The sequence below is a fragment of the Sinocyclocheilus rhinocerous genome, unplaced genomic scaffold (genome assembly GCF_001515625.1).
Source record: "Sinocyclocheilus rhinocerous isolate Xijiao unplaced genomic scaffold, SAMN03320098_v1.1 scaffold4978, whole genome shotgun sequence".
In the NCBI taxonomy this organism is placed as follows: Eukaryota; Metazoa; Chordata; class Actinopteri; order Cypriniformes; family Cyprinidae; genus Sinocyclocheilus; species Sinocyclocheilus rhinocerous.
The window spans coordinates 18,057-43,523 of NW_015647085.1; the positions used below are offsets into that span (position 1 = coordinate 18,057).

Genomic DNA, 25,467 nt, shown 5'->3' on the forward strand with positions numbered 1-25,467 from the left:
GCTTAACTTTTAAGGGCTTCTTAACTTTTATTAAGAATATCTCTTTGGGTTTGAGACTTTAGTCTTTGCAACTTTAGGGATCTTATCTATTTACGAACAGCTTGTAACACTCCAAAGAGAAAGGAAAACTTGAAATCGCATCATATGACCCCTTTAAGAAAACATTATTTCTGGATGTTCTCTGAAATGTCTAGTTTTTTTTTAATGTTTTAAAAGCGTTATTTTTCTTGGTTATGCGAATGTTAAGCCAACATTTCATTTCATCATTCTGCAAACATTATGAGAGCATTACTTTTGAATGTTCTCTATACATTCTGAAACAACTAGTAACATTAATATATGTTAAAAAAATATTAGACAAACATCCAACTAAAACGTTTCTAAAAAAAAAAAATGTTCCATGTATAAATGTTTTTGTGCTAATGTTTTGAGAAGATTATTAAAAAACTTCATATGAACATTCTATTAATGTTACTGGAAGAACATTTGTTCATAATGTTCATACCGTTAGCCAAAGTTCTGTTCCCTGCTATAGCTGGGATAATATTTCAAAATATAAAATTAAAAGTTAGTCCTTAAGATTATTCTGTTACTGAAAGAGTTCCTATTCATAGTTAATTATTGCCATGAGAAGGTGAGGCGGACCATAAAAAGACATCATAGTTTGCTAAATCAGTTATGCAGCTCAATACCAGTGTGTGTATTTAGCAGTATGACACAAGAAGGGTGTCGTTATGTTTATTACTCATCATATTCATTTGAAGTACAAGTAACTAATACTTTTCAAACTAACCTTCTTCAACTTCAGCTCGAGAAATAGTTTTGTTTTCACCTGAACAATCCTACATCCTTGTTTTAAAGCATATTTCCACATATTCTTCCTCTGTATGCTTCTTTAGTTCCTCAACTTACTGAATAAAAACTGCTTTCCGTCTGTCAACTGAAAGTCATTGTCTCTTTGAATTTCAGGTTTGATCAAAAGATGTTTGGAGATGAATCACACTGACTGCACATGCAGAGATAACTCGTTTACTCAGTAAACACAGCATTTTGTTTTTCCCAGCAAATGATGCAGAGTAAGCAAAATGTGACTGCACAATACTGATGATTTGCAAATATGTCAATCACAGAAATCTAGGTCAGTAAAGACAACACCACAGTAAAAAAAAAAAAAAAAACATGGTATAGCCTACTTTGTAGTAGCATGAGGAACACCATCCACAACATGACACTCCCCATATCCACCCTCTGGTTTGATCATAAATGACATCTTTATAGTGAAGAGGAACCACAAACTCTTCCTGAAGTGAGTCACATCAGTGAGTTATTCAAAATATATCTTATTTAATATTGTCCTTATTCCCAGTTTGCACTATTATTACTTCTTTACTTTAACAATTACTTCAGTATTGTATTATTCTATTATGTACACCAATATATTATTCTTAAAATATATATATATATACCTGTCCTGTCCATGATAAAGATCATGCAAATGATGTCACCTGGGAGTCTGCGCACATTCGTCACCAGTTTCAGTCCATGTCGTCATCGCGCTTACAGCCTGTGAGAAGAAGAAAGAAGTTTCTGACAACAGCTTTAACAACATTTGACAACAGTTTTATCTCCCTCTTCAGGTAATGTCTTCAAGTCTCTGCTGACGTCACACGCTGGGATAGGCTGCGTCACGTGGTACAACTTTCCAAACCTGAGTGTTTCCCGAAAAAAAATGTGGAGAAACAAAACCCTGGAAAAGGTAAGACGAAATCATCCTTGAAGTATATTATATGATCTTTATGTATAATACCCTTATATAGTAAAACCAAACCGCATTTCTAAGGATGTGGTCGCTGTTGTTTTATTAGAAACACATCTGTCTGTTTGTCAGTGCTGTTGTTGTCATGTCGTTTAGTTGCAGTTTACTAAACGTTCTTATGCTTTATATTTCAAACAAGTCTTAGATAAAGCAGAGATCTTAGTTTCGGGAGGAGATCTACGCACAATTTAGGATAAATGGCAATCATTTAAACTTCGTTGACCTGTTGATCCCGCAGTGTTTTTCTTTGGCGCGTGTTCACGCGGTGCAACATTGTTTCAGTTTAGCATGGAATGTATCGAATCATTGTAGAATTTTTGGCGCGGACATATTGTATTATTCACTACTGGCAGTGTTGGGGAAAGTTACTTTTAAAAGTAATGCATTACAATATTGCGTTACTCCATAAAAATGTAACTAATTACGTTACTTAGTTACTTTTTATGGAAAGTAATGCGTTACGTTACTTTTGCGTTACTTTTCAAATCTGGACAGGGCTTGCTTGTTTGTTTTTAAAATAAAAAAGTTATATTTTTGGCAAATATTTTTTTAACGTAATTTAAGTGAGATGAATTAGTGCATATTCATATTTATTTTAGAACTACCGTAACAACATCTGATTTCTCTCAGCATGGGGACAGGAGAGCTGTCAATCACTAAATTGGAAAAAAAAGTAACTTGCGTTACTTATTTGAAAAAGTAACTCAGATATTCTCTTGTAAATTAAAAAGTAATGCGTTACTTTACTAGTTACTTGAAAAAAGTAATCTGATTACGTAACTCGTGTTACTTGTAATGCGTTACCCCCAACACTGACTACTGGTAATTAGTTACATTGTTGAATTGCTGCCAGCAACCCACAAAAAAACCATTAGCATGTACTATGGTATTTATATCTCATACATATATTTACCATGGTCAAGAAACATGGCATTACTTTGGTACCTTTTAGTACTTTTAATGGCGTAGATACAGGTATTTTTGGCTCTTCATGAATGTGTTGATTTCTTTTATTGATATAATCCCTTCTTGTTACTGTCTTTCAGGCCTTTGGATTCACATATATCATTTGAGGTTTTACACACTGAACTCAAGCCCAATGTAAGTCTTGCTCAGTGACTGCGTGTGAAAGGTATTCCATAAAAATGTCTTGTTCTTTCTCATTCGTAATACTTTTCTCTTGTTGTTTCATTAGGTAAACTATGCTTAAGGAAGAACGTAACATGCAGATGATTGTTTTCTTTATTTTATGCTGTTGACGCAGCATTAGTAGTCTGTGATTGCCCAATCAGACGTCTAGTTCTTGAACAGGCATGCTCATTTCTGTCTCTGTGGTTGTCTTGATTCTATCTATATCGTAAATGTTTGGGTTGCAGTCGTATCTTCAGTGGGTTTAGAGTTAACGCTCTTGCTAGTGGATGACGGGTTACTCTTACAGTCGCTGCTATGTTCAGGTTACAAAGTTGGACCGCCTGACCTGGGGAGCACCTGTGTCCGAGAACATATATTGTACATAGATCAATATAAACATTTATCACACATCTTTGGAATACTTTTTTAATCGTAGCATTAAATGGTCAAATATTTTTTTTAATAAAGTGTATGATTGTCCCACAAAATAGTTCTAGTTTCTGAATCTACATTATTACTTAAATATTGCTTACACATACTCTATATATAATTCTATTTAGCAAATTCACTTATTCATCCTTTAAGACACTGTTGCTTCCAAGGTGTTTGTTTCTTGTACCTCTACCTGGTATCCCGAATGGTGATTATTTGTGTCGATAGCCTCTTATCTGCTTTGGAGAAGGGTTTTTTGCATAATGTCTTCATTCTTTTGCTTTTTCTTGCACTCTTTTCACTTGTATAGAGGCGTTTCTAGCTCCGTAAGTGGATGAAATCGTCAAGATTTATCTTAGTAAAAAACAACAATTTTGCATACTTTGCTACAGTTTCTGTCATATTTACGTGTTCTAGCACACAATATATCTGCTCTACAATAGCAGTTCTCAACTGGTTTTTCTTTAGGGCATAGATTTTACATTGCACGTTTACTGATGACCCAAAACTGTACCATAATTGATATATAAGTACACTCTAAAAAATGCTGGGTTGTTTCAACCCAACTTTGGGTCAAATATGGACTAACCCAACTATTGGGTTAATTTTTAAAATTGTTAAAAAAAATGTAAATTTTTAACCCAAAAGTTGGGTTAGTCCATATTTGACCCAAAGTTGGGTTGAAACAACCCAGCATTTTTTAGAGTGCAAGTAAAAATGTATTTAATATCAAACAATGTTTGACTGGATGCACTGACTTACTTTGATGTAAACAACAAAGGTTTTGGGAATCAGAAAGCTTCTATTTAAAAGTTGATAAAACTACTTATTTGTTTTCTTAACTTTGCAAAACTGTTGAGGAGGTTTGACTCCAAAAAATTAATAAAACAAATCTCAAACTTTAGAAGTAAAGTGCAGTGCTCACTCTACAAACTATGCTTAATTATAGTCAGTTGCATTGTTCAGAACAGACATATGACCAATGTTTGGGTCACAAACTACCAGTTGAGAACCACTACTCTAGAAGAACTAAAACCAGTTTCCTAGATCTTTTCCTAAGCCTTTTTACTTCATGTTCCTTTAGGGATAATGGCATATTCTGGAGGAGACACTATTCGTCATTGTCTATAATAATGGTTTTCAACTGGTTTTGCTTCAGGACCAATGCACATCAACTGATGACCCAAAACTGTGCCATAATTTGTATAGAAGTAAGCAAAAATCTATTTAATATCAAACGGTGTTTGCATTTCCTTTGAAGTCAACAACAAAGGTTATGGGAATCAGGAATTTTGGGTCACGAACCACCAGTTGAAAACCACTAATCTACAAGAACTAAACCCAGTTTTCTAGATCTTTTCTTTAAGCCTTTTTACTTCATGTTCCTCTAGGGATAATTTATATATTCTAGAGGAGACTCCATTCGGCGTGTCCGAAACATGCCCCACTACAACGATGTACGCACAGGTTCGCTTCCGAGTCTTCACGGATTGACTGATCACAAGACATCTGACTCTTTATGCTCCGAACCTCTTCCACCACCTCCCCTACCGGACCAACCACCGATAGGCCCCAAGTTTGACCCCAGCGGTAGCGAGGACAACGAGGACTCTGCCCTCGACATCAAACCTGTCCACCGTTTCATCCCAGACAAATGGAAGAACTTCTTCAGGTCCAGCAGCGGAAGCAGCAAGTTGAAGTCAATGTTGGGCTCGAGCAGCAAGAACACGACCACTGACGGCGTTCGTTGTTCTCCACCGCAATCACCATCGGTTCCCGGTTCCTACCGCGACCCGTACGGCGGATCCGGAGGCAGTTATAACTCATGTAAAGAGCGCGAAGCAATGCTGTTGGGGAACCCTGTGGAGTCCATTGATGGGCATACGGTGCACACAGCTTTGACATACAGCGAAAAAGTTGAGGAATACAACCAGCGCTACGCCTACATGAAGTCTTGGGCTGGACTTTTACGTATTCTTGGTTGCGTCGAGCTGCTTCTTGGAGCAGCGATTTTTGCATGCGTTTGTGCTTACATTCATAAAGACAATGAGTGGTATAACATTTTCGGATACTCGCAGCATGGTGGGTTTTACGGAGGAGGTTACAGCGGCTCTTACGGAGGAGGCGCTTACGGCAATGCCAACTACACCGGACCCAAGACGCCATTCATCCTAGTGGTGGCGGGATTGGCGTGGATAGTGACCGTAATCATACTTGTCTTGGGAATGACCATGTACTATCGAACTATCCTTCTAGACTCAAGTTGGTGGCCTTTAACAGAGTTCTTCATAAACCTGACTCTTGCAGTCCTGTTTTTGGCAGCGGGTTGCGTGTACGTGAATGACACCATTCGAGGTGGACTCTGTTACTATTCGTACTTCAATAACGGCATCAATGGCGCTTTCTGTCGCACTGAGGCTGGGCAGACGGCCGCTATCATTTTCCTGTTCTTCACCATGATCGTGTACTTGGTCGGAGCCATTGTGTGTCTGAAACTGTGGCGTCACGAGGCGGCTCGGCGACTACGAGAACGTAATGGGCAGGAGGTGAGATTGTTTATTTTGATTTCTATTTCTGTTGCATACTATATTCTAAACCAGTGTTATTTTAGTATCAAGATGAGTTATTTTTGTATTTTCATTTTTCATTTACATTTTACTTAAACTTTTAGTACATTTGTTTTGTTTTTGTCATTTTTATTGCTGTTTTTTTTCAATGTCTATATAGTTTTTTTAAATAATTTTTAGTTTTAGTTATTTTGGTACATCAAGTTAAACTAAATTAAAATGTGAGATGTTGCTTTTGCAACTAGTTGAAATAAAATAATGATATTTTATTATTTTATTATTAAAATGATTATATTTTATTTTGTTTCAGTTAATGCTTATTCTATTTCAAGTAACGAAAATCGTTACTATGTTCTAACCCTGCACTAAACAAAATATTTTCAGATTGGCTGTAATTTTGTGACATTGTGCAGCATTTTTGCTTTTTTGAACAGAAAAATCGCTGTAAAACCATGATGTCTTATCTTGTTAGAACATGTATGTTATTGCTGTTAATCATGATGTCGTTGCCAGTATCGTCATTTGTTCTAATAACTCTAATATAGTTGCAAAAATTAATAAAACAATAATTGATTCACCTCCACTTTTATGTTATAGATGCAGCCAAAAGATTCTCCTGCTGCTGTTCATTTGGCAAGTATTTTCTATTTTCTGTCTGTTCTCATGTTTACCCATGGTGCATTGCCATCTGCTATATGATGTGTTGCATGTAGCCTTTCACAGCATACTGGAAACCAATTTGGCGACTAATATAACAAAATATAATTCATATAATGCAATCATATTTAAATGCATGTTAATGCTGATGTTATTCAGTTATTTCTGAGGTAATTTACTTGCCTTCCTCCATGTTTGACAGCGACAAATAAGCACTTGTATGAAACCTTACAGAATAGAATGCTGCAGTATTGACTATTTCTATTTTTATAGGCCAACCTGGATGTTAGCATCACCCTGGTTTCCTTTGACAGAAACCCACTAGGATTTTTCAATTGGCTTTTGGATTATTGGGGAAAATAAGCTCTATGACTAACAAAAGTTTATGATTCTTCCATATTTTGTTCATCATGATAGCTTCACAAATAAGCACAACTTTTAAGAATTTTGAAGCCTAAATACAATCGCCAGAAGTAAACGGCTAAACATAGGCTATAAATGAATTACACCACAATCACATGACTTTCAGTCTTCATTTAAAAACATTTTCTCTGAAAGTTTGAGTTTGAATAGCTTGCAAAAGTGTGATTTATATCTGTAAAATCAGACTAGCGAGTAGATGAGTTTACCTGTTCAGCTTGTAGACATTTAATGTCCTGACAACCTCTGTAGTCCCATTTAGACACTTGTTAGCAACTGCCATTCTCAAGACTAGTAAAAGCTTTAAAAAAAAATCACAAGGGGGTATTACTGATGTTTTTTATGTTGTAAAATAAAATGTGAAAATATTGTGTTAACCACAGACTTAAATTCAGACGTTTAACCAAAAACCCATTCAAAAACCCATTGACTTCAGGACGATGGAACCAGAAGTACTAAGTGTGATTTATATCTGTAAAATCAGACTAGTGAGTAGATGAGTTTACCTGTTCAGCTTGTAGACATTTAATGTCCCGACAACCTCTGTAGTCCCATTTAGACACTTGTTAGCAACTGCCATTCTCAAGACTAGTAAAAGCTTAAAAAAAAAATCACAAGGGGGTATTACTGATGTTTTTTATGTTGTAAAATAAAATGTGAAAATATTGTGTTAACCACAGACTTAAATTCAGACGTTTAACCAAAAACCCATTCAAAAACCCATTGACTTCAGGACGATGGAACCAGAAGTACTAAAATGCAACTCGTTTCCGGGTTTTGGCCCCCAAAAATACACCATCCCTGCAGCACTCCATTAATAACCATAACTAAGGTGTGCGGGGCTTAGCAAAGGGTCAGTATGTGATTAAGTCAGAGAATATTCCTGGCAATTTTGCATCATCCTCTTTGCTCTAATAGGTTGTTGATGGTTCAAGGGAGCTGATGCCAGTCTCAGCGCCGGTACAGCACACTGCCACCCCTGCCGTCGCCAAGCCCAAAGTTGTGAAAGGGCATATTCTAGCTGGACACGCTCTAAAACCTGTGATCATGCCGGACTACATCGTGTCAGTATTTGCTTAAAAGAGAACTCACAAGAGGGTATTTTATGACCTTGAGATGCTTTTGCTCTGTGATTAAGCTCATTCTTGTGTTTTGTCTTTCCCTGCAGTAAATATCCAGCTATCCGAACGGATGAGCAGCGGGACCAGTATAAAGCCGTGTTTAATGACCAGTATTCTGAGTATAAAGAGCTGCATGTAGAAGTTCAAGCGATACTGAAGAAGTTTGATGAAATGGATGTGATGATGCAGAATTTACCGCAAAACCCCACCAGCCACATGGTCAGTTGAAAATCGCTTTTATTACTTTGCACATGCATATTCACATGCACATGCTCATATAAAAAACAAATATCAAGCACAAATCAACAAGAAGTATATGTGTGTGTTTTCATTTGGAATTATTTTATTTTTTGCAGTATGCTCCCTGTTACTATTATTAAACAAATGTTTTGACGCTTCAGCTTTAGAAATTGTGAATTTGCTGTTTTTAAAGATACTGCAATGCCACAGGACTTAATGCGTTTTATTTTTGCATTTTTAAGCAAAGGATTTTACCCTAAATGTTGTCATGTTATAAAAAAAAATCTCATATATCTAGTTGTCTTATAAACCCGGCATTGCATATTATGAATATTGTTGGCTCTTTTACACATTGCTTTTGTTCCTCTTTTATAGGTTGCTTTGGATAAAAGCGTCTGCTAAATGCATAAATGTAAATCATGAATTTCAGAAGAATAATTCTAGTCTACTGAAAAAATCTCTCATTTTTGATCATAGGAGCGTGATCGCATCAACAAAATCCTGCAGGAATATCAGTGGAAGAAGATGGTGAGTTATTGGCATCCATTCGACTAGTGGTTTAATAAAACGTATGACCGTAAAACTGTCTTTATTTAATTTTTAAAAAATTCCTTATGACAAAGGAATTTTTTTAATATTAGTGAAAAACCGATTAGGCCATTCTGTCACTTGCAGAATCATGCATAATCTAGTTGTAAAAAATAATGTGATTTTGTTCATTATACTTTTGTTTTAGGGTTTAATGTTGAAAACATTCCACATTAACATTAATGATGGGTCAGATGGGTTCTTGCAGTTTAAACCATGCACAAATGTACACTTAACAAACATTAATGTTGGTAATTTTGTTATACATTCATCTACCAAAAGTGTAGTACTCTCAGCTTCGTTTAACAGATATTACTATATTTAAATCCTTCTTCCAAAAAATCAGCACAGAAAATGTAAAAAAGTCTGCAGATTCTGTGTGGGCCTGTACACTGGTAGGTTTTGGAAGGAGGAAGGAAGGAGGATGAGGAAGGGGGCGGAGGCTGATTTTCCCACAAGATTCGTCTTTTCAAGAGCAGGAAATAACTGTAGTCACTCAAAACGTCAGTGGCTCCTCTATAAAGACAGTTTGAGCCATATTTTGAGCGATAGCACAGGAAAATGAACATGTCATGCCACAGTCAAGACATGCAGTTTTGTTTCTGTGATTTTCTAGCAATTCATGTGAGCTGCATTAAAGGAATAGTTCACCCAAAAAAATGAAAATGTCTTCACCCTCAGGCCATCCAAGATGTAGATGAGTTTGTTTCTTCATCAGATTTGGAGAAATGTAGCATTGCATCAGTGTCTCAGCAGTGGATGCTCTGCAGTGAATGGGTGCCGTCAGAATGAGAGTCCAAACAGCTGATAAACACATCACAATAATCCACAAGTAATCCACACCACTCCAGTCCATCAGTTAATGTCTTGTGAGGTTTGTTTGTAAGAAACAAATCCATCATTAAGACGTTTTATCTTCAAACCATTGTTTCCGGCTATCTCCTATATAGAGTCCTCTATTCATAATACTGCTTTCTCCAAAGAAAAAGTCAAAAGTCAAGAGAGAAATATGCACAGATCAAGCACCGTTTACAAGCTAAAACAGTTTCAAACAAATATGTAAGAGGACAACGGGGGATGGACTTTTTCACTGGAGGAAGCATTATTATGGATTATGGACTCATATTTTGGCCAGAAGCAATGGTTAGAAGTTAAAAACGTCTTAATGATGGATTTGTTTCTTACAAACACGCAACTTTTCTCTTCACAAGACATTGATGGACTGGAGTGGTGTGGATTATTGTGATGTTTTTATCAGCTGTTTGGACTCTCATTCTGACGGCACCCATTCACTGCAGAGCATCCATTGCTGAGCAAGTGATGCAATGCTACATTTCTCCAAATCTGTTCTCAGGAAGAAAAAAATAATCTACATCTTGGATGGCCTGAGAGTGAGTAAATAGTCATTTTTGGATAAAATATTCCTTTAAAAACTAGTTGTTCAGTTTGGTTGTAGAATGCAGTATAACCTATTTTAATCACTGTTTGTGGCCATTGAGATAATATTTAGTTCTCACTCTTCATTGTCTTATTTATGTCTATGATGGTGTTTTGTCCCAAGGATCCTTCATTTCTGGAGAAGAAGGAAAGATGTGAGTACCTGAAGAACAAACTCGCGCACATCAAGCAGAGGATTCACGAGTACGACAAAGTCATGGGCTGGAACGATGGTTACGGCTGAAACGGGTAGCACTAGATTCAATCCTTCATTTTCATGCTGGGATATTGTATTACACTGAACATGTGACCACTGTATCTGCAGAGCCATACTAGTCTGGATTTATGTTACAAACAGTAATCCAATGAGGGATCGATAACTTGCATGCTCTTAATGTACACGCTGATCCTTGAGCACTGACTGAAAATATTTTCTTTTTCATTTTGTATTTCACAATGCTGACTAAAAGTGCATGAATGTTTAAAGAAATACTCCATGTTCAGTTTGTGTAGGAATACAGAACTGCTGTTTTTTTATGCATTAATTCATTTTTCTGCTACTGTGTTGAAGTTCTATTTGATGTGAACAACAGCCTTGTCCTTATATGTTCAGTGTTGTAAATGCATTTTGATGAGTTGAATAGGTGATTTATATGCAAATACTGTAAAGAGTGAAAAGTCGAAGCATTTCATGCAAATTTGTTGTAACTGAAATAATCTTTGAATAAAAAAGTACGGTCAGGAAGCACTTCAGACACAACGGAGCATACGCTTCCTTTCCCTCCATCCCTCCATGGCTGATTGCAACGTAGACATAAAAATCTTAAGAACTTCCTTATTCACTAGAAACTTTCATTACCCCTCTTTTAAAGAAAGCATTTAGTTCTCCATCTCTATCAATTCTCCATTTCCGCCACTAACCGCAGCAGCCGTTTACAAGTGCAATTACATTGGAATAAAAAATACAAATAATGCAATTATAAAACTTGTGACATTTTACACTTTATTTCTCTGCTCAAACCTATGGCACGTTCTCACCATCTGGGGAACTATTTAAAGATTTTAGATTTTAAGATAAAGTTTGTAGAGTAGATTTTTTTTTGTAAGTACATTTTAAAATAAACTAATCTCTGTAACATAAATCTCACCACACCTCTGTGCGTGTTTCTTATCGCAGACTCATTCTTTTATCTCTAAGATATCTGTATCATGAAACCAGATGATCTCTTTATGGCTGTTTCAAAATCTAGTATGCGGTCTATCTAAACAGCATTTTTACGCACCATAGGCATCGAACCTTATTTTGAGGCATTTATAAAGGTAGATAATTGTCTACATAGGTATCAATTTGAAGCACATGAAGCTGTCTAGTTAGGGAGCTCGTTAGGATTTGAGCCACGCTCTCTCTCTCTCTGTGTGTATGTGTGGGCGTGTTTTGTGTGTGTGGGCGGGGTTTAATCATCTTAAGGGTAGGTTGTTTGTCTCACCTGAGCAGTGAACATCAGTGCGCGAGAACAACTCCGCAAACAGGTGAGACTGAAACTACTATATATATATATATATAGTCTATTATGTAATCCGTTCTGTAATCAAAATTATAGTATATATCAGTGTATATATCTGCGTTAATTATAAGATAATTGATGCCGACGGTCACAGAATTACTTCAGAAACAACTATTAAAATATTACATTTGTACACCGTGTTCGCTGAGTTTTACCCACTAACTGTCTTTTTGATTGCTTTCTGTTCAGTCGTAATGAGGTTGATAATATTGAAATTAGGTAAAATGCGTATGATACTCATTTTTATACTCCGTGTATTTATTGATATTCATGTTTTTGTCTCTTTTCAGAATGTCTTCGAGACCGAACGGGAGTCCTCCGCCCTATGATTATCATACAGAGGATGGATAGTAAGTGTTGAGTTTCACCTCAGTGTTTCTTTGGATTGTGTTACATGGGTTTAGATTTCTTTTAACCTCTTTTGCCTTTGTTTTTTTTGGAATTGAACTGCACAGCCAGAATGAACTGTCACTGTACAAATTAAATAAATATAGAATGGCTATTGGGTGGTGTGTGTTCCCATATTTATGTGACCAATATTGGTAGCGACCAATATTTGTTATTTTTTGGAGTGATTAGGCTGGTTTTATATATTATTTTCCTGTTACAAGTTTCAAAAGAACTGGGAATTCACTGATACTGATAGATAGCTGATTATTATATGTTATGGCTGAAAACCTACATGTTATAATAGTTGATAGTATATCTATCATATATGTGTTGCCTGTTTTTATACAATATAACACTCACACCAGCACACTTAGACACTACAAATTAAATTATACAATAAACTATTTAATATAAAAAGATTGATAGTGCTTTTGAAACCTGGTGTAGGAAAAATGACATGGTTTGAAATGTAAAAACACAACAACAAAAAAAGACAATACAGAACAATACTGATGTCTTGCATTCAAGATATCACACTAAGTGAAAATATATTGCCGTTTTAAACCATTTCTCCAAAAAGAAAAAAAAAACTAATATGATACAAGTATATTCACTGATATCTTGCATCCCTCATTCAAAGATTTGAGCTTTAGTGTGACTTGTTTTTATGTTATTGAAGTCAGAATGTATTGTGTCCTTAAAAAAAACTGTTTGGACCATTTTCTCTCCAGTAATGTTGCCCCGCAGCCGGCGTATTCGTACTATCCTGACGAGGAGTTCCAGCATTTCTACCGCTGGACGTCTCCGCCGGGCATCATAAAGATCATGAGCGTCATGTCAATCATCTTCTGCGTGGGCATCTTTGTATGCGTGGCCTCGACGCTGGCCTGGGATACGGATGCAGGAGCGGCTGGATTCGGTAGTTATGGAGGTTCTTATGGAGGAGGCTCATACGGCAGCTACGGTGGAGGAGGCTCATACGGCAGCTACGGTGGAGGTGGCTACGGAATGGGTGGATCTGGAGGTTACGGAGGCTACGGTTACGGGATCCTCGGCTCTCAGAACGACCCCAGGCAGGGGAAGGGTTTCATGATCGCCATGGCCATCATCACCTTCATCATTCTGCTCGTCATCTTCATCATGATCATCTCGCACCAGAAAGTGGCCCAGGCAAGGAAGTTCTACCTGGCCGTCATCATCATCAGCGCCATCATGGCTTTCCTCATGTTAGTTGCCACCATAGTCTATCTGGTGACGGTTTACCCAATGGCCCAATCGTCCGGATCCGTTCAGTTCAATCAGGTTTACGCCATGTGCGCCGCTTACCAGCAGCCTCAGATGACGGGTGGGTTCGTGAACCAGTATCTGTATCACTACTGCGTGGTGGATCCTCAGGAGGTGAGCACACATCGTGTAAATCCTGTAAATCTCAGGAGGTGAGCAGTAAATCGTGGTCAGTTTAAGTCATTGTGCTCTAACAGTGACCTCTTTGTTTCTCATCCAGGCAATCGCTCTTGTTTTGGGCTTCATTGTCACCGCGGCCCTCATCATCATCATGGTATTTGCCATTAAAACCCGTCAAAAGATCAATCATCACGGGAAGGACAACATCCTATGGCGTCATGTGAAAGAAATTGGCGATCAAAACTCGCCGCAGGATGTAGAGGATTGGGTGAGTTTGATATTATTGTTCTTTGCATTGTTAGTCCAAGTTTCATCTGTTCTCCAATGTTTCTCCTAAAATTCCTTGGGTGAGAAAATGTCTCAAACTAGTCAATATAGTTAGAGTAGGAGTAGACTGAAAAAAATGGTGTAGGATTTACAATTTTCCCTTAGAAACTGCTGGTAAATTTCACAAATAATTACAAGGAAATGGCATCACATTGAATTAAACATTTAAGTTTTGAAGTAGAAAGACAGAAATTATTTTCTTGTAAAACATACTCCGATAATCTTTGTTTTATTTACAACCTCAAAAAAATCATTAAAAAAAATATATATACAGTTTTTAGAATTGTGAGTGACTTTTGATTGCAGACATTTGTATCTTGGCAAATCTGAGCACGGTTTAAGACATTATTGAGATCTCTTCAGAAACTCTAGAAATTTGAAATTGGGCTAGATTCTCAAGAGGAAAAGCTGGGGAAATATCGGGGATATTGTGATCTCCAGCCCTGGAAAAGTCATAGAAATTCTTATAAATAATTCATTCATTCAAATAAATAAATAAATAAATCAGAAATCAGTAAACCAATTATAATAAAATTATTTTTAATCTTAAAAATATTAAAGTGTGTGTGTGTACCTGTTTTTCTATTCTGATGGGGACTTAAACCTGAATACACACAGACTCATGGGGACTCGTGTCACGGTGGGGACCTAAATTGAGGTCCCCACGGGTAAACAAGCTAATAAATCACACAGAATTAAGTTTTTTGAAAATCTGAAATAGCAGAAAGTTTCCTGTAAGGGGTAGGTTTAGGGGTAGGGTTGGTGTAGGGCAATAGAATATACGGTCTGTACAGTAGAAAAACCATTACGCCTATGGAGAGTCCCCACAAGGATAGCTGACCAGACGTGTGTGTGGGTGTGAGAAATTCAGCAGTTACCGAGTGAAAATTTTCCAACCAAATTTTTAAAGTGAAAGATCAAAAGGTGCAAAGCCCCTGAAAATCTGAGAAACTGAGTTCTCATTTGCTCCCCATTGAATGGTGTAGAAATGGCAATTATGATATTGAAGATCATTTGTGACTTTTAGTGATCACTCAACTATGAGCCTTTGTCCTAGAACTTGTAGTCGTCTACTGTGACTTGAAGAACTATAATTTGGTCTTTTCCATACAGAAGGTCTATTCTACTCGAGGTGAAGTTAAGATCAGCTTAGATTCTACACCTGTGCTCATTTCTGTTGCCAAACAAAGAGTTATTTGACTTCCTCCAGTCTCCATGTAGCATGAACCTGTTTATCTTTCAGAGGAATAGTCTGTGTGGTTTAACACGCTGAAGGTGGAAAGACCTGTTTTTGTGTGTGTGTGTGTGTGTGTGTGTGATGGTGGTTGGGGGAGGGAAGAGCTCGCCGTTGGTTTCTGGGTGTGGTTTGTTGTGACAGTTTCACTCACATATATGTGCTAGACATGTTAATGGTGCTTAACAGAGGCCTCATTTTCTTTGTGAAATCTGCTTTAACATTTTACTAAATCTTTTTCGTAGTTTGATTTTTGGGCCATTTTGGAAGATATTCGGTGGATCAATGTAAATAAATAGCTTTTTAGGGCATGTAGATGTATAATGTTGTAAATCTGATATTTTAAGATACGTTTTTATTAAAAGATGAATATTGGATCTGAATAGAACATCACGATATTTGGGTTTCTAAGCAAACATAGATATTTGTGTGTTTGCATTTTGTTTAATGCTCAAGGACGAACTGGTTCAACCAGAAACTCAAATCTATGTGCAGCAAAAGGGATTGTGTTTTCAGTACTATGGTTCATGTTAAATCAGGCTGCGATTCTATTAAAAAAATGGCTGGAAAATGTCTTTTACAGATCTTCTATAGTATTTGTTGACTCCCTCAGGATAGACACGTTGAAACATGTTTGCACCAAAGAATCCACCTCAAGCACTGAAAACTGAAACCACTGAAACCATTTGAGTGAATCTCACAGAAACTGTCCAGAAATGTTAACTTCACATGACACTTCTTAATTCTTTAGCAATCCCTCTGATGATATTAATAATGTCTTGTTCTTATTACTGTAATACTGGACAAAATAATGCAATTTGTAATGTGCAATTGTAAGTACACCTGTCATGGCAGTATTTGGTGTACTGAATTTAATTTATGCATAAAATATTTTTTACAGAAGTGATAATGTGTACTTGTATTTTTATTTATTTGTATTTTATTTTATTTTTAAATTATTATTTATATTTTTATTTATTATTTTATTTTCCCATTACAATAATGAGAATAACCAGAATTGTTCTTAATAGTCGTGATTGTCAATAGTGTCACAATGCAATCATATCTTAAGGCTCTCTCTCTTTTTCTCAGGTGAATGATGTGAATGGACCCCCCGAGCCGCTGCTGGCTGACTATCCCATGAAGGCTGGAGGGTCTAGAAATGATCTAGATGACAACAGCACAAATTATGACAAACCTCCTTACAGTGAAAGTCCTGTGTGAGTATGGCCCTCATCTCATCCGTGCGTTTCTGCATGTGACGTAGAGTTCGGCTTTGAACACAACGTACCTGATTCTGATCCGTTTTTAAAAAATCTGATTTTGGGACTGATTGTTCATACTGATGTTTTGAAAGTGTTGAAATCAGATCTGTGTGTTCAGACATTATACTCCGCGTATCTACATACTGGAATACAATTATTATTATTATTATTATTATTATTATTTAAAAAATAGCATAATGACAATAGAAGAAATATGATTGTGTAAATTTCTATTTAAAAATAGAAAATCTAATAAAAAAAATATAAAGTAATACAATTTTAGTAAGAAATTTAGTAAGTTAGTTAGTAGTTTAGTTACTTAGACATTTTTCCGTTTAAATTTTTTTCAAATCTATCTGCATTCATTTATTGTACTGTATTGTGGTACAACATTATTATTATTTTTATTATTATTAAAATAGCATAAAGACAAAGAATAGAAGAAATAATTATGATGTGTCCATTTGAATTTAAAAATATACAAATTATTTAAAAAAAAATACAAGTAAAACATTTTTTTAAAATCTTTTTATTTTATTAATTTTTTTCAAATCTATCTACATATATTTGTTGCATTTTATTGTGCTACAACTTATTAAAATTAGCATAAAGACAGTAGAAGGAATTAATATGAATTTCAAAAAATAAAGGTAATTATAAAAAATAGAATAACAAATTTTTTTTTAAACACAATTTTGCATTTTTTTTGTGTTTTTGTTTAAATGTATCTACATATATTAGTTGCCATCACTGTAAAAAAAAAAAAAAAAAAAAAGATTGCTGTGATTAATTATTACAACTTAAAACTCTACATTAGAATAAGTAATGTGTTTCAACTTAAAATAAATGTTGTGCTTGACTTAAAATTCTAAGTTTAGTTAACTTTAGTTTAGTTCATTATGATGCTGTCCTTCATCACCGTTTGATAGTTGTTCAGCATGACACTTGAAACTTTGTCAAATGAAAAATTCTGCAAGTTGCTTGAAAGGAAATGAAAGTGGACAGAGTTACAGAACAGGTCGTGCAGAAACCGCGTCATCAGACGTTACGTGAGATAAAGGGAGTTTACACATTCTTTCACTTCCTCGTTTCTGTGTTCCTCTCGGCTCTGAATCATTTCTGAAAATGATGTGCGTTCTGGAGACTCACTGTGACCATTGTGCCAGTTTAAACAGCATGACAAATACCTCAGCTATGCATACTTCATCTCAGAAGTAGCCTAGCACACAGTAGAAAGAATGATGACACAGTGGAGGAATGAAAACAAGGTCTCATGTAATCTGCCCTGCGTTGTGGTTATGAGCTAATTGCTTGTGTCTTTGTGCATTTGAAGTTTGCATGATTTATGGGTCAAATGTCTGCTCATGTTTGTGATGTTTAGGGAGATTGAGCACAATGTGCCCGTCCGTAGTTCAGTCCCGCTGAGCAGCGGATCAGAGATGAACAGCTCTGCAGGACGGCCCAAGAAACGGCGCGCTGGACGCCCGCGAACCACCGACGGACGGGATCACGACACGGACTACGCCTCCTCTGGAGATGAGCTGGACGACGATGACTTCTCCAGGTGAGTTCACTGCTCTGGGTTTATAAGCAGTGTTGGGGAAAGTTCCTTTTAAAAGTAATGCATTACAATATTGCGTTACTTCCTAAAAAAGTAACTAATTACGTTACTTAGTTACTTTTTATGGAAAGTAATGCGTTATATTACTTAAGGTACACTGGCGTTTGATATGAGATGCATGTGGTTTTGTTTTTCCAGTGAATTCCCTCCCATTATTAATAATGAAGAGAGAGAACATTACAAGCGCCTGTTTGACGAAGACCATCAGGAGTACAAGGAGCTCCAGGCAGAAATGGACCAGATCAACAAGCGTCTGGCTGAAGTGGACCGGGAGCTCGATGACCTGCAGGAGGGCAGTCCTCAGTTCCTGGTATGAAAAGATTCAGTGACGACTCCCAATAATTCTCATTACTGAGAATGAATAAGTACTGGAATATTGTCATTATTTATTATTCTTATTATTAAATTAGCATAAAGACAGTACAAGAAATATGATTATGAAGTGTAAATTAAAAAAAAGAAAAGTCCATTTCAATTCTAAAATAAAATTCAAGATAATAGTCCTCAGTTCCTGGTATGGAAGTCTTCTAGATTCAATGATAATTATCATGAATTGTCATTACTGAGAATTAACAAGTATCGGAATATTATCATTATTTTTTATTAGTATTGTAATAAAAGAATTATAAAAATAAATTTAAACAACAACATACTTCTACTACTAATTATTATTATTATTATTATTAAAATTAGCATAAGGAGTACAAGAAATATCATTGACTAATAATTTAATAAATTACATATTTAAATTCCTATTACTAAGAATTAGTAAGGACTGAAATACAAGTTTTATATTATTATTATTATTACTACTACTATTAAATAGTTAAAAAAAGTAATAATTTGTAATTATTATTAAATTAGTATTTATTATTATTGTTATTAATTGATATAACTTATTAAATATGTATTATTATTAAATTAGCATAAACACAGTACAAGAAACATTATTATGATGTGTAAATAAAAAATTACAATTTAAAATGATATTCCTCAGTTCCTGGCATGAAAAGTCTTCTAGATTAAATTTTAATTCTCATTAAGTACTGGATTATTATTATTACTATTAATTTCAAAACTCATCCTAATAATAATAACTTACTTAATATTACTTATCTAAATTATTATTAATATTATTTGTTTTACTCTCAGTATGCTAATTTGAATTATTCTAATGATTATAAAAATATAAATGTCAATTGAAATAAATGATTTTTTCCCCCTTTTTTTCGTTTTGGAAGATTCTCCCATTGTTGCATGACTCGTTTGCCTTCCGATGGAAAGTTCCTGTTGGTTACGCTGTGTTGTTGAATAATTAACGTTAGCATGAGTCACTGCGCTTGTTGCTGACTTCAGTCATTCTCTCGTAACAGGACGCCATGGACGAGTACAAATTGCAGCTTCAAAGAGCTCTACAAGATCCCAGCCGAGGAATAAGGCTCCTTTCTAGCGAAACGATCAGTCATTTTCTTTAAAAAATACAAACTTATATATATTTTAACCACAAATGCTCGTCTTGCACTAGCTCCACGATGCACTTCTATAAACTCACGCATGACGTAATCACGTTGGAAAGGTCGCGCACGGTTAGATCTTCGTCTGTGTACTCCGGTTGAAACTGCAGTTTGGACCTTCAGCCCGTTGGTCCCCATTGAAGTCCATTATATGGAGAACAATCCTGGAATGTTTTCCTCAAAAACCTTCATTTCTTCGCGACTGAAGACAGAAAGACTAGAGTAAATTATCAGGAAATTTTAATTCTGGAAGTGAACTACTCCTTTAATTTTGGTGCATCACTGAGTTTATATTTTGCATTAATATTCAAAACTTTAGATGCTTTTTGTTGCAGCCATTTCAAATGTTCATGTTCAACATTATATCAGAGCTGGTTTCTTCCAGTGTTAAGGCCCTTGGAAAAAGCCGTACCCAAGGTGCAGTCTTGAGTTTCACACCCTGTTAAACACACTTTATAGAGTCTCTACAGTTTGTCAGGACTCAATCATAGACTGTTTCTGTCCAGCCATGCTTTCAGTAGTGGGACGTTCCTGTCCATCCAGAGGATGTTCTGCTGGATTTTCTGCAGGGCCTGTTGAACGCTGCGGAGCCCAGAGCCCTGATCCTGTGCTAGTGACCCGAAGAAAGACTGAACCTACAACACAAACAAGTGCTCTTAGAGTTCTACTGACACCAATCAGCGCAAATGCAAACGCTTTTGTTTACATATGCCATTAACCTTTCACCCATGATTTATGTCAGCTCATGTGACCTCAACATGTTCACAACATGAACAAACTAACGAACTCTCACCGCATTTTGCCATCGGATTCTTTCCACTGCTGGAAGAGTCGAGTGGCGGTGCTGATGCAGGATGGGTAACGACGGACACAGGCAAACAACAGCAGATAATTCCTGAGCATCCGCTCGGATACAGACCCGTCATCAGACCAGCTCTGACGGTCAATCAGCGTCTTGAATATCTTCACTAAATGATTCTGTTAGAACAGCAAACTAATCGCGATTAATCGTTCTAGTACACCCCCAAAACAAAATCAAGACTTGAGCATAATAGGACCCCTTTAAGATCCAAAATATTACACACGTCATCTATAACTGGACGTAACCATGTTTGCAACCACAACCTTCAGCTGGTTCTCCAGTTCCTCCATGTTTCTCTTCTCCATGAGTTTGTAAAAGGGCACCAGCTCATTAAAGCCCTGCGTCACCGGCATGATCTCCGACTCTTTACTGAGGTACAAACTCAGATTCAGAGCTTTATCCAGCGGGACTTTCTCAATGCTGAAGGAAAGACAAACACATTTGATTAAGAACAAAAATAAACTGTCTGCAATGACAGCAACACAATTTTTAATTACCGAACGTCAATTTTAAATCAAGTCAAATCAAATCAAATCAAGTGTTGTTTGTGTTCAAATGCAGCAGTATTTTTCTCTTCACTCTTCCCTTTTCTCCATTTATGAAGTCTTTGCATCAGCTGGTGTTTTGGTGATTTTTAGCGGATGTATGAACTGAAGTCAGCTCTCCTCAAGTTCACACAGGTGTCTACAAGACTTATCACAAACTTCTTTTGTCAAATGTTGTGCTTGAAAGTGTTTCTGCATCTTTCTTTACCATAAATGACACTTGATTTGATACATTTTAATGCAATGACATTCAGACGATTTAAGTGTGACTTGCGTGACTAAATACTTTCTGTTTCTGCCCAATTAAATGCATATGGATAGTTTTCCACTGAATATTCTGTTTTACTCCAAAATATGTCATAATACAGGAAAGAAATGCACTGCAAGTGCTGTTTTATGTTCTCTTTAAAGAAATAGTTCACCCAAAAATTAAAATTAAACTTAAAATGTACTCACCTACAGGCCATCCAAGATGAGTTTGTTTCTTCATCAGATTTGGAGAAATGTAGCATTGCATCACTTGCTCACCAGTGGATCCTCTGCAGTGAATGGGTGCCGTCAGAATTAGAGTCCAAGACATTAACTGATGCACTGGAGTGGTGTGGATTACTTGTGGATTATTGTGATGTTTTTATCAGCTGTTTGGACTCTCATTCTGACGGCCCCCATTCACTGCAGAGGATCCACTGGTGAGCAAGTGATGCAATGCTACATTTCTCCAAATCTGATGAAGAAACAAACTCATCTACATCTTGGATGGCATGAGGGTGAGCAGATTTTCAGCAAATTTTCATTTTTGGGTGAACTGTTCCTTTAAGGAACACAAGTTCAGTTCCCTCACCTGACCAGCTGAAAGATGTCGTGGATCAGACTGGCTCTGTCGTTGCTGCTGAACACACTGTGGTTCTGCTGGAGTTGGTTGATCAAAGCATCCCAGCCTCTCGACTCATAATGTACAATATAATACCCCCGCAGGTCCACGTTGAATTTAATCCAGTCCACCTTCTCTGGCAGGTACAACACATCTGCAGACACAGTCAGATTTCAGCATAACAGAAGGTAAATATGTTGGGTTAGTTTAATATCTGATAGCGTGAGACACCTTTTTCACTTTTCAGCAAAAAACGCTGCACTGCACTACTGTGACTGGTGATGTAAGTCAGAGGAACCTGCCACAGGAAGCTTGATGTACTGCGAGAAATTAAATAGACAAACAACAAATATTAAATAATCAATTATTACTTTGAGTGAGTAATAAAACATTAAGTCTATATTGAGAGTAGCATACTAGCTTACTATATTTACTATGCATACTGTGCATAGTAGACACATTTTCTGTTTTCATAAAACCAGTGTAGTTATTGTTAACAAAATCCAAAACAATTTTTTAAAATTTAAACCTGAAATTAAAATATCAATATTAGATGAATAACTTAAACTTAAAAAAACGTATACAAAAACAGAAATATTGCCTTGGCAAATAACTGGGAAAAAAAAGTACTAAAACGATTAAACCTAAAACTAAAAAAACAAAATAATAAAAATAAATGAAACCTATATAGATTTAAATAAAAATAAAAAAAACCTAAGAGACTGAAAAAGTAAACTAAAAAAGAAAAAAAAACAAGAAAATATAAAAAGCTACTGTAATATTACTAAATACTACTAAAGTATACAAATAATACTAAAATATCTCTGTATTCCACAATGCAATGCAATCATCGTGACATTTTCAAGGTGAAAAATAAAACAAAAAAAAATATCACCTATGATTTTCTTCTATTATCTTCTTTTTTACTTCTTATTTTTTCAGAATGCCATATCATACAGTTATAAAAGCATAATAAAGTATGACACATTAACTGTTGCAGACTGTTTCACATACTATTTTTTAAATGTATAGTATGCATAGTACGCATCAAACAGTAGTTTAATATTCCATAGCTGGTCCGACATTTTCAAGGTGAAAAATAAAACAAAAAAAATATCACCTATGATTTTCTTCTATTATCTTCTTTTTTACTTCTTATTTTTTCAGAATGCCATATCATACAGTTATAAAAGCATAATAAAGTATGACACATTAACTGTTGCAGACTGTTTCACATACTATTTTTTAAATGTATAGTATGCATAGTACGCATCAAACAGTAGTTTAATATTCCATAGCCGGTACGTACTTTGTAGTCTTCGAAGTGTTTGCTTCTCTAAGGAAGCGCTCCTGTTTGAGGGTGACCTCTTGACCTTTGACCTCCACAGTGATTAAAGGAAACCCCTCCTGCAGCGTCCAGGTGTCCATAATGGCTCGAACATCAACACTATCCTCCATGAACCATTTCTGCCAGGTTTTTATGATTTAGTACATTCATTTGATCAGTTATTTGGTTTGTGGTTCATATCTAATATAAATGACACACATTTTTAGTGAAGAAATATGATTAAATTCTTGTAAATCTAGACTATACATTATTTTAATAGATTTAAATCAAATTAAAATATGAAAATGAAATGTAAAATGATTTCTTGCACTCACAGAGGCCGGAGATTTAGCCCTGAATTTGGAACAGAATCCATCATGTTTTAATCTCCCTGAATCCAATTCATCAGAAGTGCAGATCTGAAGAGATTGAAATGCATTTGGCCTCTAGAGCAATCGTTTAAATTACTTCAAGGACTGGAGAACATACACAGGAACCGGCAGAGGTCACTTACATTGGTAAGACTTTCCCAGAGGTGAGCGTTCACTGTGTTCTGGTAGCTGTGACTCTTCAGGTAGTGTATAATACCGGCCTTGAAAGCCTCTGGGGTCAGGAAATCCCTCAGCATGTTCAGGATACATGCTCCCTTCAGAGATTATGAAGAACAAGTAGAAATATTAAAACAAATTAACCCTTCTTTTGTGTTGAAAATATGGGTACTCCATTTGTGTTGGGGGTCAAATTGACCCCGACCGTTTCCATGCAATTCACCAAAAATCAACACTGTCATGCAAAAGCATAAAACCTCTATTGCACCTTATCAGAGACTAAAAAAAAAAAAATATGAGAAATTATGAACTTCTATTGTGTTTGGGGTCAATTTCACCCACATATTTTATGTTCAAAATTAGCTGCACAGACACAAAAGTGAAAATATTTCTATGATGGTTTTTTTGTCATGACTGCTTGCAGTGACTATTTGCACACTGAGTTACAAATGACTATAACTAAGTCTAAATTGTATCTAATAATAGTACTTATTGCTTTTTGTACTTGTGCAAATAGCCTCTGCCTTTATGTCTGGTTCTCAAAGCCTTGTGAGGGTAAAATGGATTTCTCGCGCTTTTTTTCAGTGATGCAACAGACTAGTAATAGAGATCCAAAAAAAAAACTAACAACCAAAAAACATAATTTCACTGATTTTTTTTGACTGAGAAACTCCTAGAACAGCAAATTCTCCCTGGATGATTCAGAAGACAATTTTCAATTTTTGAGTCTTGAATGCCATAAGTTATCATGTATTTCATATTTTAGTCTTTTTTACCTGACTCTTTGCTGTTTTACAAAGTGTTGATCTGATGGAAATAAATGGGGGTCCTAACACCACTGTCATCACCACAATTTGTACAGCCTTTCCAAAACACATCTATGTGACAAAACTTTGCATGCACACTCGTGACCCTGAATGAGAACTAGTCACCAAATTTCAAGAAGAAATAAAGAGTTTAACCAGCGGTTCAAGCCTTTTAAAAATCAAATGTGGGTCAAACTGTCCTGCAACACAATATTAATCAGGGCAACGTCAAATATAAGGATTCTAGAGAGAGATAAACCTTCCGGTAGGAAACGTCATCAAACATCTCGCTGATCTCCGCTGGATTCTCTACTGGAGTGGAAATGGGGTGTGAGGAGGTTAAAGAGTCCACAGACATGGCGGTGAAGCACTTCTCCAGGAAATAATCATCCTAAAATAGAGGCACTCGAAATCAGATCACTCATGCCATTTATAATTACATGTCATCACAATCTCAACTCTTAGCTGTATTAATCGCTCTCACCACTTGCAGCTCAGGGTGGGTGATGTTGACAGACACATACTCCATGAACTTGGCAAAGCCCTCGTTTAACCACAGGTCGTTCCACCACTGCATCGTGACCAGGTTTCCAAACCACTGCACAACAGATTCATGTGAATGATTGGCAGAAATAATTGAATCTGGCGAAAGATTTTCTACATATCTGTGATAGTTTCATGTCTCATTTCATTTAGCTCTCTTCCTTTCCACATAATAATACCATTTTGAATCAACTTTTATATTATATATATATATATATACTGTATATATACAGTAC

At 36.0% G+C, this 25,467-nt stretch overlaps 3 protein-coding genes across 8 annotated transcripts in view; 2 read left to right on the forward strand and 1 right to left on the reverse strand.

Moving 5' to 3' along the window:
* The first annotated feature begins 1,552 nt into the window (after positions 1-1,552).
* On the forward strand, positions 1,553-11,413 carry LOC107708754 (MARVEL domain-containing protein 2-like). Of its 6 annotated transcripts, none has more exons than XM_016513058.1 (10): positions 1,553-1,756; positions 2,863-2,917; positions 3,012-3,127; positions 4,771-5,925; positions 6,544-6,579; positions 7,757-7,855; positions 7,942-8,087; positions 8,192-8,363; positions 8,862-8,912; positions 10,534-11,413. In XM_016513058.1, the coding sequence occupies exons 4-10, from the start codon at positions 4,819-4,821 to the stop codon at positions 10,651-10,653; spliced, it is 1,731 nt and encodes a 576-aa protein (XP_016368544.1). In that variant the 5' UTR covers positions 1,553-1,756; positions 2,863-2,917; positions 3,012-3,127; positions 4,771-4,818; the 3' UTR covers positions 10,654-11,413. The 6 variants fall into 6 exon arrangements, with proteins under 6 accessions (XP_016368544.1, XP_016368545.1, XP_016368543.1 ...); XM_016513057.1 differs by lacking the exon at positions 3,012-3,127 and adding an exon at positions 4,464-4,590 and having other exon boundaries at positions 1,554-1,756; positions 2,863-2,948; positions 10,534-11,412; XM_016513056.1 differs by lacking the exon at positions 3,012-3,127 and adding an exon at positions 4,464-4,590 and having other exon boundaries at positions 1,554-1,756; positions 10,534-11,412.
* Positions 11,414-11,847: 434 nt separating this feature from the next.
* Positions 11,848-20,308, forward strand: LOC107708750 (occludin-like). The gene is made up of 9 exons (XM_016513050.1): positions 11,848-11,939; positions 12,265-12,324; positions 13,096-13,762; positions 13,869-14,036; positions 16,422-16,549; positions 17,976-18,158; positions 18,354-18,525; positions 19,589-19,624; positions 20,189-20,308. Exons 2-9 carry the CDS (start codon positions 12,266-12,268, stop codon positions 20,306-20,308), a joined length of 1,533 nt encoding a protein of 510 aa, XP_016368536.1. The 5' UTR covers positions 11,848-11,939; position 12,265.
* A 210-nt stretch (positions 20,309-20,518) lies between these two features.
* LOC107708751 (endoplasmic reticulum aminopeptidase 1-like) overlaps positions 20,519-25,467 on the reverse strand; it is an 8,524-nt gene continuing 3,575 nt past the window's right edge. Inside the window, exons 6-14 of the mRNA XM_016513051.1 lie at positions 25,173-25,286; positions 24,948-25,079; positions 23,849-23,980; positions 23,670-23,753; positions 23,317-23,474; positions 22,239-22,327; positions 21,978-22,161; positions 20,855-21,011; positions 20,519-20,707 (exon numbers count right to left, since the gene is read on the reverse strand). Of these exons, the coding sequence (XP_016368537.1) occupies positions 20,519-20,707; positions 20,855-21,011; positions 21,978-22,161; positions 22,239-22,327; positions 23,317-23,474; positions 23,670-23,753; positions 23,849-23,980; positions 24,948-25,079; positions 25,173-25,286 (1,239 nt within the window). The remainder of the gene's footprint in view (positions 20,708-20,854; positions 21,012-21,977; positions 22,162-22,238; positions 22,328-23,316; positions 23,475-23,669; positions 23,754-23,848; positions 23,981-24,947; positions 25,080-25,172; positions 25,287-25,467) is intronic.

Bases quoted from the DNA above. Each gene is read 5' to 3' on its own strand.
- LOC107708754 (XM_016513059.1), top strand. From the start codon at position 4,819: ATGCCCCACTACAACGATGTACGCACAGGTTCGCTTCCGAGTCTTCAC. The intron at 7,856-7,941 runs GTGTGCGGGGCT...TTGCTCTAATAG, and splicing joins CATTAATAACCATAACTAAG to GTTGTTGATGGTTCAAGGGA. The intron at 8,088-8,191 runs GTCAGTATTTGC...CTTTCCCTGCAG, and splicing joins ATCATGCCGGACTACATCGT to TAAATATCCAGCTATCCGAA.
- LOC107708750 (XM_016513050.1), top strand. From the start codon at position 12,266: ATGTCTTCGAGACCGAACGGGAGTCCTCCGCCCTATGATTATCATACA. The intron at 16,550-17,975 runs GTGAGTATGGCC...TGTGATGTTTAG, and splicing joins CCTTACAGTGAAAGTCCTGT to GGAGATTGAGCACAATGTGC. The intron at 18,159-18,353 runs GTGAGTTCACTG...TTGTTTTTCCAG, and splicing joins GACGACGATGACTTCTCCAG to TGAATTCCCTCCCATTATTA.